We start from the raw sequence: 12,755 nt of genomic DNA, 5'->3' as shown, positions 1-12,755 counted from the left end.
TTATTTACGGCCCTAGTCATGGGTCACCTGGCATAGCTGTCCCACTTACTCATTGTATATAGGCTTGAATCTTGATCTGTAATTTTTTTTTTAAAAAAACAAAAAATTAAAAGAAAGAAAGAAATAAAAAATTATTCTAACCTATGTGTTTTCTTTTTCTTTATCTAAATTTGTTCTTTTTCTCATGCAAAACTTGGTGGGACCTTTCACAGAGTCCCACGACTCCCACTGTTTATATTCATACATTTGCATATGTAAAGTTTTTGTTTTTTTTAATTATCTTTTGAACTTATAATATGCATCTTGTTAGTAATTAATACTGCCTCCCTCGTGTTGTTAATTCTCTGATTTTCACTGTTTTTTTTTTTTTTTGGTTATAACTTCTTGTATATTTATCGTGACCCCTATTGCAGGGGATTTTAGTAAGGCTAAAGGAATCAGCATATAAGTATATATACCCTATGCTAAAATATTTTTCTTTTTTAGGTTCTCTTCTCATGAGCTCATTCTTACCTTTTCTGTTCTTACAATTTTCCTTATGAACAATGTTAATATATGATGATGACAAAGATGAAGATTTGGATATGAAAATTATAGTTATGGTTGGCTGCATCCGATCTCGAAGAGATGTGCAGGCATGAAATTTGGAATAAAGATTACTTATAATTAGCTACCTGAATTGCATGCAATTTGGACAACTTGCTTCGAGGGATCGTGAGTGGTTGACCGAATTGTAGTCAATTCAGATAGCTAATGCGAGAGAGCCTCTCACGAGACCCACTTATTTTCATGTATTGGACCAACTTTTACATTGACTTACCCTTAACTCAACACTAAACATTATAACCCAAAACCTAAAAAAATCATAATTGATATACTGAGTATCCACCTGAGCAGCCTAAGTAAAACAAGTAGTGATATATAGAACACCCGGTGTGAGTGAACAGTAATCATGCTGGGTGAACAGTAATACAAAATTTACTGTTTCAAAAATTTTTAATTTTAATTTTTAAAAATCCATACATTTGTTCACCCAGCCTGAGCACTGTACACTCACACCGGATGTTCTATATATCACTATTCAAGTAAAAATATTCGCCCAAATTAAAAGATGCAGCCTTAGGTCATGGGCCTGGTGAGCCAATGCCCCTGCTACTTGTATAGCATCTAGAAGAAACCATAGAGGATATACCCCCACTACTCATCATTGTCCCATTACTCTTGGTGGGAGAAAACATATTAGAGGACTCAATACTCCTGCGCGACACTTGATAATGACCGCTACCCAAAAGTAAGCAATAAATTTGGAGTATGCTAGGCGGCCTATCATAATTTTATTCGTGTCCAACTCTTTTTTATTTTTTATTCTTTTAAATAGGGTTGATGTGTAGTAGTTGAGTCCACGCCACATCAACTCTAACTGGACGCTAATAGGCCAAAAAGAATTACTCATAAATTTGATATCACAATTAGTCAAGATTATACCTCATTCGGCAAGTGATGCTTGGCCACAAGGATGCCTCGCTAGGGGTTGCGGATTAGACCCATGCCTAGATAAGGCCACACCCTATTCCTCAATGACACTAGTTCTAATTTGATCTATCACTAAAAAATAAAAAAAAAACTTTTGATTCATCTTACTAATTTAAGTATCGGAGTTATCCTTTGGTTGAAATTTTCAATCTTGCCACAGATTTCTCTCTTGCAGTTTGTTAAAAATATCAAACTTTATAAAAATGCTTTGTGAAGGGTATATTTGTAAAACAACAACATAAAAGTTTTTGAAATTATTGGTCAAGTTGAACCAGTCAAACAAAAAACGGATAGATAGATAAAGAGCACTTCATTCGAATGTGATTTGCCTGCCAAAAAAAAGTAACATTACATTTTGTGAAAGACCAAAATACCCTTCAGCTCTCCTGTCTACTGTCTAGCCAAGTGGCAACCGCGAGAATCCAAGGCCAATCCATTACCAATCAGGGGCAGTACTGACAAATCATCAGACCTCTCTGACAGATTCTTAATTAATTAATTAATATTTTTTTTGTAAGTTAGCTTCCTAATTAATTAAATAAATAAAAAAGAAATTCTAGTCTACAAAGCTACAAAGGCAGTAAGCCACACACAAACGGCAACGGCTGCAAGGCATCCATGAGCATTGTTGTTAATATTAGTCCTGTCAGATATGATGGCAGTGGGATTTCTCTAAGATATCTCTCTTCCTCCTCCACTTACCTTCTCCACACCTCTCACTCTCAGTTTCAGTCATCCCCACTTCGATCTCGTCTCTCTCTCCTCTGCTTCTCCTCTCCCCCTGGTATACCCTTATACTCACTCTAACAAACACATGTATATATGCAAATGGGTTCTGGTTGATTATTATTATTATTTTTTGAATTATTTGATATGGGTTTTATTTATTTATTATTATTTGTTTGTATTTAAGTTGCTATAGATGGTGACTTGGGAGGAGGAAGGAGGATCATTGTGAAATACCCATGTGACTGAGATGATGTTTTGGTTTTCTTGATCTGTGAAGGTTTGAGTGGTGTATTATAATTTGATTGAAGGTTATGGGATTCTTTTGGTTTTTGTTACATTTCATTTAGGAGTTGTTGCCTGACCACAAAGTTTTTAATCTGTCCAGTGTATATATGCTTTCTAAAGCTCATTTGTTTGATAACTGTAGATCTTGCTTTCTAATTTTATATATATGCGTTGTATCAAGTTCTAATTGGTTAACTACATTTTCATGAGAGCTTGTGGGCTGTTAATTATGGAGAATTGAAATTAAAAAAAAAAAAAAGAAAAAGAAATTTGCTGGTGGGAAAAGTATTGGAAATGCTGTGAATAGCACCCGTTTGAGGCATGCTTTTTAAAATGTTGTGGACCTTTAGATGCTTTCAGTACCTACTAACCAGATTACCTCTACTATCATGTCAAATTTGGAAGGTTGTTAAGGCCCCCACACATCTGTTTGAACCAACTCCAATTCTTCATCTTTAATCGCTCCTGGCTTCTTTCCTATGAGTGGCAAGAGCGGATTTTTTTGATATAGATAATCCTCTATTAGCATCTTCCAGAACTCTCAGTTTTCTCTCTCTCAATGGGAGTTTACAGTGAATACAAAAGTTTGCTCAAATGTGCTGCAATCTCGCTTGAGCCACTGTTGAGTGAACTTTTTGTCTGCTGCTCAGCATCTTGCTCGAGCAATTGTCAAGCAAAGCTCGAGTGAAAATTTTGCTTCAATCTCGCTTGAGTGACTGTCAAGCAAGAGTTAAGCTAAGTTTCTGTTCTGCCTGCAGACTACTCCCATGGACTCCTCATAGAGATCAAGCTCCTCACAACTCATCAACTATCTCTGAGTGACTCTTGAGTTAACTGTTTCTCTTCTTAAATATGCGTTTGTCATTTCCTAGCATAAATATGTGTACGATATATATATATATATGATTTTGAACATATACTATCTTGAAATCATCTTTTCCTTGTAGTCCTGCAAATAATTAACAATGCTTTATGCTCATTATTTCATATTTTTGACTTGAAAGTTAATTTGTTCAGCTGCAGATATGGATGGTGGCGGAGGTCCAAGTTTGTTTCCATTGCACCGATGCAAAACTCTTCATCTGGTTGGTATCCAAAATTGTTTCCCAATTATGTACAATGTCCATCATGGATTTGAAGCTGCTATACATTTTGTCTGAAGGACATTCAAGATTGCCTTCTTTCTTGGCTTTTGCTCGCAACTCAAGGCATTGTGGTCTTTTAAAACCAATACATAGGTGAGGCATGCACAAGGGATCCACAATGTAGACGGAGATAAGAACTACAAAGCATACTTGCGTCCTGAATATTTTGATGCACAACTTACCCAACTAGGCTGGCAGCAGGTATAAAGCAAGTCATTACATGTTTATCCAGATTCCATGTAAAGTAGTTGTTCCAATTATTTCCACTTCCTAGAAAGAATGTAATACTCCCATGAGAGAAATATTGTACAAGTATTTTTTGCTATTGTTGCAGGTTGATAATTTACGAAAGCATGTTCATGCCAGTGGGCTCTCCAAGAGGATCGATTTAGTCATTACATCCCCTTTGCTAAGGTATTGATGTCGTCATTTTGTAGTCCTCTTGATAACTGTTTGTTTATATCTTGTCGTGTGTCTGTGTTTCAATCCAGAAACAGTTTGTCCTACTTCTGTGGGTTTTCTTTGAGTAATATGCATTTCTGATTAGCTTGGGCAGAATGCTTTTATTGTAATTGGTCTCTGGTAATTTTGGTTGAAGATAGTTGGGAATTCTTGTCACAGGAATTGAAGTGTAAACATTTATCTTGATTTCACTCTCACTTTTCCTCATTGGTTTTGGATGGTGTACTATAAATTGTTGTATCGAATGATGCAGTTTTGTTTGTGTTATAAATGATGCTGCTACAGCAGGAATGACTGCTCTAATTTTGACTTTTGGACATGACTTCATCGTCAATCATAAATGTAATTTTCACGGCCAACAATAAATTCTTTTGGCTTTTATTTTGCAATGAGATTCATAGATTATGGTCATGTTTCCACCAGTTATGAAGATATACATTTCTGAAGAGCTACATTCTGCACGCTCTAATATTGTTTTAATCCTTGTCTGAAAATGGATGTGCCCAAACACTCTTAATCAATGTGGTGGGAGACAAAGTCTCCATGTATATTATCAGCGCTTCAATGATGTATTTCATTTCTCTGCAAGCTCATGAATGGGCTAGAAAATCTCGAGCGAAGATTTCTCAAGGAGATGGGTATTTCAGAATATATCTACTCAAGCCAGCAGTCGGAGTTACCTCAACAATCCAGTGGTTTGACCTTTTATTGATCAAAACAGTCCAAGAGTGACTCATAAGAACTGATGTTTAAAGTCTCCATCTCGTTATGATCCAAAAGTTTTTCTGGTTTGTATATTTGATGTAAATACTTGGTCCTTTATTCTTCAACACTACTAACCTGTTCTGTTGCTTTGTTTTTTTGGTGGGGCGGTGGGGTAGTCATATGCAGTAGAAACAGTTACCTTAAATTTTCTTAGCAACTCTTGTGAGTCAAGAGAGTCATGAATTTGCAATTATGACTATAGAGGTGGGATTCAAACTACATTCTTTGACAATTTGTGATTCTCGAGATCTTGACATTGAACAACCAAACCTGTAATGATATCTGCTGAATTGTAATTTGATCAACAGATATGGAGGGGAAACCCCAAGGATGTTGTGTTGTACCTCCTTTGTCTAGTGGATAATGTCTATGTGTGAGACTTTTTATTGAACTCGTAACTTATGTAGTTTATACAATAGAACATAACATGATATAGAAATTATCTTTTAGAAGCTTTTCTAGCTCTATATCTTATAGTATAGTGGCTATTTTATTCTTGTGATATGCATATATTTTATTGGTATATGTTCCCATTCAAAAGCCGTAGGCCAATTAGTAGAAACAGGATTGCCAAAAGATCCCTGTTTCTATGTTGAAGTTGGGGTCAAATGAGAAAAATGTATAAAAATACATTTTTGTTTTATCGGTTCTCCTTTTGGAAGATGAATTTGGTTACTCTTGTTATTTTTCCTGAGAAGACGTGTCTCAATCATTAGTGTTGCAAACTTTTACTTGTGGTTACCTGATTATAGGACTGTACAAACTGCTGTTGGAGTATTTGGCGGTGAGGGCTACACAGATAGGACGGATGTACTGCCTCTAATGGTGGCAAATGCAGGAAACAGTGGCCGTGCTGCAATCTCAAGTCTTAACTGCCCACCAATTCTAGCAGTAGAACTTTGTCGAGAACATTTGGTATGCCTTGTGAAAGTTTAGATATTTTTCTTCCTTGCAATTACACTTGCGTTCCATTGGAAGAGAGTCTGTCATAGTTGATGGCTCAACAACTTAGTTGTGGGGTGAGTACCTCAAGATCATTCCTATAGTATTACTGTTAAACCTCGAGTATGAATCAAGTTGAAAGTTTTTGCTTTCATAGGCAAGAGAGTCAACCATTCCATTTGTGCATGGTCAGTTTCAGAGTTATTCTGATGTAATGTTTGTTTTAGTCAGCATGGTTTCACTAATTTTAATTGCACAAATGTCAAAAGTATCTTGTTCAACATGATTCAGAGACCATTCATGGAATATGTTTCATTTATTTCGGTTAGGCCGAATAATGTTTTGTACTCCTAATGACCTTAGTGCTTATTAATATTTTATTCTGAAACCACTCTGATAAAAGAGATGATCTGTACGTTCCATACTACCTCTGCAAAGAACATGAAGTATATCACCATAATATGCCCACTGAAGAAGTCTATCTCTGGTAGTGACTCTGTTGTGAATAAACAGTGAGCTAGAAAGCTGAATTTAGGCACAGATTCAGAGAACCAAATTAACCTCCACCAAGCCACCACTGGCTGGGTGCCCAAAATCTCATTCCGGGTGGCATATAAACTCTGCATTCCTGAGTTAGAAGGCTTCCAAGTAACAAAATCTTGTTGGGTCAATGAAATATCTGGAATATACTGTGTATGGACAAAAGCCTTGGACCTCACAGTAGACCATCACCAAATGCCTTTTTGGGATAACTGTTGTGAGTGCACTTGTGAGTGTTGAGTCCTACATTGAGAAAATATAAAGAAAAATAGTAGTTAATATACCTAAGTAGACCCAAGCTCATTAGCTTAGGCTTTTGGGCTAGAGTGTTGTTCAAATATATATATTAATGCACTGTTGGTAATAACTCCCAAACCGTTTATCTCCCCAACAATGACATCTAAAGTTATTATTATTTTTTTGTATAGCTATAAACGAAATATTACGTCATGTTGGTTTGTATTGATCTCTAGAGCTATTTTTGTTTTGTATATCTCTGATTGCAGGGAGTTCACCCTTGTGATAAAAGGAGAAATATCAGTGACTACCAGTTCAGTTTTCCTGCAGTTGATTATTCACTGGCAAGTACTTAGATATCTTAAGTTTATCTAGAGACAGCTAGTGTTTATAATTTCATTTAGGATGCCTTTCATCTTTTCGTAGCAGTACAGTTTCAGGTGAATATTAGTTGTTTCCTTGGATTCTCTGATGAATGACATTCAATTTTCTTTGCAGATAGAAACTGATGAGGATATATTATGGAAGGCCGATATAAGGGAGACGAAGGAAGAAGTTGCATCGAGGGGATTGAAGTTCATGAACTGGTGACGTACTTGTTTACCAATAGAACTCTGGATTTGTATATTTGCAGTTAGGCACTAATATACACTCAAATAGTTCCTTCCTAACCACATATTGCATGGAAGTACCTTTCATTTCCCTACCCTAATGATTCTCCGGAATGGAGGATGCCATGGGGCTTCATTAAATACCCTGTGGTTAACGTGGTGCTCTATGTGCTACCATCATCGTGTTTAACTTGTAAAAGCACAAAGTTTACTTTAATACATCACATGCTTTGTTGGTATTGATGATTTCCTTGCTTGCTTTTCTTTTTCTATTTAAGTGATTCTTTTGTATACTTCCTGTGTACCTTAGAGCGCCTTACGCTTTTAATAAGACTGGTTATTACTTATATAAAAAAAATGCTTTGTTGGTATTGCTAGCTTTAATCTTATATTCTTTGACATACTACAAACTTTCTAGCTTATCAGCCATATCAATATCTCATTTTTGACATGAACAAAGATCTTTCAAGAGCTCTTCATGTTTCTCATAACTTGCATGGGGCAGGAATCTCAAGAGCTAATAGGTCCCAAGAGTTATGTGAAGTTGCAAATCTTAGTTTGATTTTCTGGATATAAATGTTTTTGCTTCGCCGTACAATTTCCCCTTGTTATTTTTATTATTAAGATATTGGAAGCATATATTTCTTTAAGGGAAAATTATATTTAACCCCCCAACCTATCACTCTTTGCAAACACCTCCAGCCTACTATTTTTGATACTTAGCATTTAGCAACCCCAAAGCTGCATGACACTTTGCAGCCTTTGTCAGATTTTAGAGTTAAATGAATGGAAAGTAGCTCATGTAACTTGTATGTGTCATTTTCCAACCTAAAGTGTCAAAATTGCCTTTACAGCAGCACATAGCTGTACTCTCTTTCTGAAGGGCAAGTTGGACATTTTAAATTAGAAAATGATACGTGTGAGTCACGTGATTTACTTTCCGTTCATTTTAATGCCAAAATCTGATGGAGGTGTAAAGTGCCATGAAAGTATCGAGTTGGGGTGCTAAGTCCTGAAAATAGTAGTTTAGAGGTGACTTGCAAAAGAGATGATAGTTTAGAGAGGTTAGGTGTAATTTTCTCTTTGTTTGATTTGACATGATTCTACATGGAACCTCAAATTTTCTTTATAATTTTTTTTAGGCTGTGGACACGGAAAGAGAAGGAGATAGCAATTGTTACCCATAGTGGATTCTTGTTTCACACTCTAAGCTCATTTGGAAATGATTGTCACCCGTTGGTGAAAAGTGAAATAGGCAAACAGTAAGTATCCATGATGCCTTTTTATTATTTGGAGAATATATCGACTCACTCCTTTAAACATGAAACATTAGCTTAGTAAATTGGACATATCTACATAAGATAAAATATTCCCTATGTGAGTTTTTCTCTTTCATTTTTCCCAATATAAATATCATGGGTCTTTTTGAGCTTCTAGGTTTGAACTTTAAGACTAAAAATGAAGAACAGAAAGTATTTGAGCCCTTTGAACCATAAATCATGCTTTATGCACTTTTCTCTTGAATAATCATAATATGTTTGTATACATATGTATACATCTAATCATTGAAAAAAAAAAACTTTTTTGGGTGGAGAATTAATTATAAGTAAATTACTTCAAATATAAGTAACCGGTGCTTGATGTTGAATCTAGTTGACACATATCATTGTCTCACTTTATTACCTTATTCATGAATTAGAAATAACTTTTGCAACATGTACTTGCAGCTTTGGAAATTGCGAGCTTCGTTCTATGGTCATTGTCGATCGAAGGTGAGCTTTTGAAGTCTTCATACTTGCTAGAGAATCTATACGGTTCAAGATTCTTATGACTTCTCTTCTTTTGCCAGCATGATAGGTTCAGATGAATCCACAACTAATTATCCAGGAAAGATTCCTCCTGGACTGGATCTCCCTAGTGATGCTGAGGATGAGAAGAAACTAGAGAAATAAGGGTCAGATTCTGGATTTACATAGACAAAGAAGTGCTACAACATATCATATACTACGATAAGAGCATTATTTGAAGCTTGGGCTTCTCTTACTCTACATTCCTAGTTGTTGTGGTAAATACCTTTGAAATTTATTTTCACCTAAATAAGATTTGAAGTTCGGCTAATCAAGAAGGGATGATCAATGATTCAATTTTGAATGAAAATTATATGAACTAGATCATTAGTTGGTAGGAGCACTGTAATAGAGCTGCCCCGGACCAACTTAGGCCGATTCAAGCCTGTTCCCTCACCATGTTCTTCCTATATCTCCTTATTACAACCATGAATGACACCTTCTTGTTTTCACCATGGCTTTGTTTGGATGAATGTTTGTTGTCTTTATGAAATTGACCTCTCTGCTGGTGTTTGTGTTGATCTATGATGGTGAAAGGGTTATTTATGTTTCGTGAGTCATCTTTTGTGCTAGCCTGTTGGTGTGGAAGAGCTAATTATGACATATAAACCTTAAAGCATGCGAATATGTCTAAACCAATATTGGATGGATACTTCGAGTGTGTTTGCCATTACGACTTTAAAAAAAAAATATTACGATTTGAAAATGTAGAAAAATTTGCCTTTCCAAATTGTGAGTAAGGGGGTACGTTGTACTATTTTAAAGAGTAAATTGCTATTTTAAAGGTTAACTGAATGTTCAACTGTATTTTTAAAAATTATATTTTCAAATTGTACGTTTTAAAATTGTAAGTTCAAACAAACTTATAATATCACCAATGAGGATGTTGGGTGCTTGCCAACTATATAGCTTGGGAACATATTGTCTTTGGGCGAGTGGCAGTAAGTTGCAACATTTTAGCTAGTCTTCAGCTCACAGCGTTTTTTCTTCATTCCATACCTTCATGAGAGTAACTTTTATAGAGGGTACAAAATGCTTGATTTGTAAGAGGACCTTATAGAAATTATTCTCTACTTTTATATATAAGAATTGATACCTCTAATTACAAAAGCCACACCACACGCAAAAGAGAAGCTTCATCTCATGGAAGGGCTATTAGCTGCGAAACTATTCCAAGCCCTAGTTTATCATAACCGTCCTGAACATTGATGATATTGACCCAAAAACATGTCAATAAGCCAACAAAACTATAAATATAAAAAATTAAGGGTCCGTTTGGAATTGCGATTACAAAATGTGCGATTTGAAAACACGATTTTTAAAAACGTAGTTATGCATTTGGTAAAATTGCAATTTAGTTTTTAAAATTAAGCGTTTTTAAAAATGCACCCCAATGCTTACGAATTGAAAATCTGATTTTTTTTTTTTAATTTTTTTTTACGAACCATAATTTAAAAAAAATACACTTTCACACCATTAACTTTTTGTCTCCTACCTTTTCCCATCCCCCTCCTTTCTTTTACCATTTTTTACTCTGTTCCTTGCTTGTTTTGTTTTTTCCTCTATTTTTCGTTAGTTTTCCTACCAAAGCGAAAGCGACAACTTCATTTCCTCCACTACCTCAAGCTTAGCTTTGCTCCAAAGGCGGTGACGCCGGTGAGACTTGAGGCCTTGCCTCTACGAGTTGTACCATGCATTGCATGGGGGTAAAACAGTAAATTGGGTTTGCGACCATTTGGAAGTTGGACGTGTATAAACTTATTCGACCGTTGGCTCCAAAGGCGGTAAGAACCCCCCCCCTCCCCCCCCCCCCCCCCCCGCCGCTCCGAGTTGTACCATGGATAATGGGGGTAAAATAGTAAGTAAATATATTTTTCAAATTGGGTTTGTGAAAGTCGGTGGTGTATGCTCTTATTTGACCATTGGAGGCAAAGGCGGTGGTGCCTCTCCGAGTTGCACCGGTAATTTTTAGGAAACCTCATTCGTCCTATAAATAAGTAATCCCAGGAAGAAACCCAAACTCACTTTCATCTCTTGTTTAGGAAACCTCACTTTCATCTCTTGTTTGTCTTCTTCTCTTCTCCTCTCTTCTGTTCTTTTCTGAAGACATTGTGCTCTGTTTCTTGCTCTGTGTTGTGTTGTGGGTCTTGTTTCTTCTCACAGATCAGGTAATGATCATACTCACTCCCAATCATTCTTTTTCTTTGTGGTCTTCTCTGAAACGCATTTGGGATTCAAAATCTTTCCTTTTTCTTGTTTCAAGAAGAAGAGGAAGAAGACATGACCATCACTCTTGAGGATCTGAGGGGAGACTCTCCAGACATATGTGGGGACTTCAATAAAATCAAAGAGGAGGTGATCAGAGCTGTGGGTGAGGATCCAAACGAGGTAGAACGGCTGCTGACTGAGAGGATCTTGATGGAATTCGTTCAATTCCACATGAAAAAGAGAGAACCGTCCCTGGAGAAGAAGAAGAAGAGGGTTGCCTTGAAAATTATACCACCCAAGAAGCCATTGGAGTCAAAACCCAACAACTCTGGAAAAATCAACAAGAATCAAGAAAAGGAAGAAGAAGAAGAAGGAAAGTCCAGGAAACCCAAGAGGCAGAGGAAGAACCCGACGGAGATCAAACAAGCGGTCCCGGACCAACCACCCTGCATGCCAACCGAGTTCAAGAACAGAATCATGGGGCTGCAGGGTTCGGACATCAATCTTGTGATTCAAAAAGTATTGACCGACACTGATATGAAAGGATCTCAGGACCGGCTTTCGATTCCAAGGGGCCAAATGAGATATGATTTTCTAAGCAGTGAGGAACAAGTGAGTCTTGAGGAGAAAGAAGCAGATGGGAAACATTTCAAAGGCATGGAAGTGCCATTGATAGAGCCAAGCCTTAAGGAATCGAGCATCTTCTTGAAGAAGTGGAAATTGGGTAGCAGCTGCTGCTACATGTTGAGCAGCCCTTGGATAAATATTGCAAAGAGAAACGGGCTCAAGTCAGGCAATGATGTACAGCTTTGGTCCTTCAGAGTCAACCAAAGACCCCACTTGGCCCTTATTAAGCTTAGATAATTTGGATTTTTCTTTTCTTTTCGCCCTTCTAGTTTCTGTGTTGTTGTTCCTCGTCAGTTGTAGAAGTATAATCACGGCAACTTAACACGGTTTCTGTATAATTTCACTGTGAAAATTGGAACTGACTTGGTCTTTTGAGGAATGAAAGTGGGCAGAAATATTTTTGCATGTTAGAACTAATTGATTGTTTTGTTTTGTTTAGCATATGTGACTGAGATCTAGTCAATGATAATCCTGTGATTTTTACTGCTAAGCGATCCTATCCATTGCATTCTGCATTAATATATTGTTTGAGATAATAACTGAACAAAATCTTTTGTATTGTTTGTTTCTGACTCAGTAATGTCGATCAAGTGGCAGTAGTTGTAGATGGTGAGAAGGAAAAAAAAATACAAGAAAAGGCAGATCTTTCAAAAGCTGATGAATAAAAGAATCAGAGAAGATAATTATCAACTTTAGTAGTGATTTTGGGAGGTTAACGTTCATCGAACTACCCTAATTTATCCGTTACATGCCTATGTTCCAAAATTCATAAAGCAGCTATGACAGACGTGTGAACTAGGCATTTTTCTCAACAAAAGCACAAT

The 12,755-nt window shown here is 36.5% G+C and overlaps 2 protein-coding genes across 2 annotated transcripts; both read left to right on the top strand.

Annotated features, from left to right (window-relative positions):
* Positions 1-2,124: 2,124 nt before the first annotated feature.
* On the top strand, positions 2,125-9,551 carry LOC132177167 (Phosphoglycerate mutase family protein). The gene is made up of 10 exons (XM_059589405.2): positions 2,125-2,317; positions 3,565-3,632; positions 3,786-3,893; positions 4,027-4,106; positions 5,672-5,834; positions 6,908-6,982; positions 7,137-7,225; positions 8,392-8,511; positions 8,977-9,021; positions 9,099-9,551. Exons 1-10 carry the CDS (start codon positions 2,152-2,154, stop codon positions 9,199-9,201), a joined length of 1,017 nt encoding a protein of 338 aa, XP_059445388.1. The 5' UTR covers positions 2,125-2,151; the 3' UTR covers positions 9,202-9,551.
* A 1,797-nt stretch (positions 9,552-11,348) lies between these two features.
* LOC132177902 (B3 domain-containing protein At1g05920-like) lies at positions 11,349-12,315 on the top strand. Its single transcript, XM_059590379.2, has one exon. It carries the CDS (start codon positions 11,377-11,379, stop codon positions 12,166-12,168), a length of 792 nt encoding a protein of 263 aa, XP_059446362.1. The 5' UTR covers positions 11,349-11,376; the 3' UTR covers positions 12,169-12,315.
* Positions 12,316-12,755: the final 440 nt, after the last annotated feature.

The sequence above is a fragment of the Corylus avellana genome, chromosome 4 (genome assembly GCF_965113065.1).
Source record: "Corylus avellana chromosome 4, dhCorAvel1.hap1.2, whole genome shotgun sequence".
NCBI classification, from domain to species: domain Eukaryota; kingdom Viridiplantae; phylum Streptophyta; class Magnoliopsida; order Fagales; family Betulaceae; genus Corylus; species Corylus avellana.
The sequence above is the reverse complement of the archived record's forward strand: the minus strand, read 5'-3'. Positions and strand labels throughout refer to the sequence as shown.

Excerpts from the sequence above, each read along its gene's own strand:
- LOC132177167 (XM_059589405.2), top strand. The coding sequence starts at position 2,152 with ATGAGCATTGTTGTTAATATTAGTCCTGTCAGATATGATGGCAGTGGG. Across the intron at positions 4,107-5,671 it reads ATTACATCCCCTTTGCTAAG|GACTGTACAAACTGCTGTTG; the intron begins GTATTGATGTCG and ends ACCTGATTATAG. Across the intron at positions 9,022-9,098 it reads ATGGTCATTGTCGATCGAAG|CATGATAGGTTCAGATGAAT; the intron begins GTGAGCTTTTGA and ends TTCTTTTGCCAG.
- LOC132177902 (XM_059590379.2), top strand. The coding sequence starts at position 11,377 with ATGACCATCACTCTTGAGGATCTGAGGGGAGACTCTCCAGACATATGT.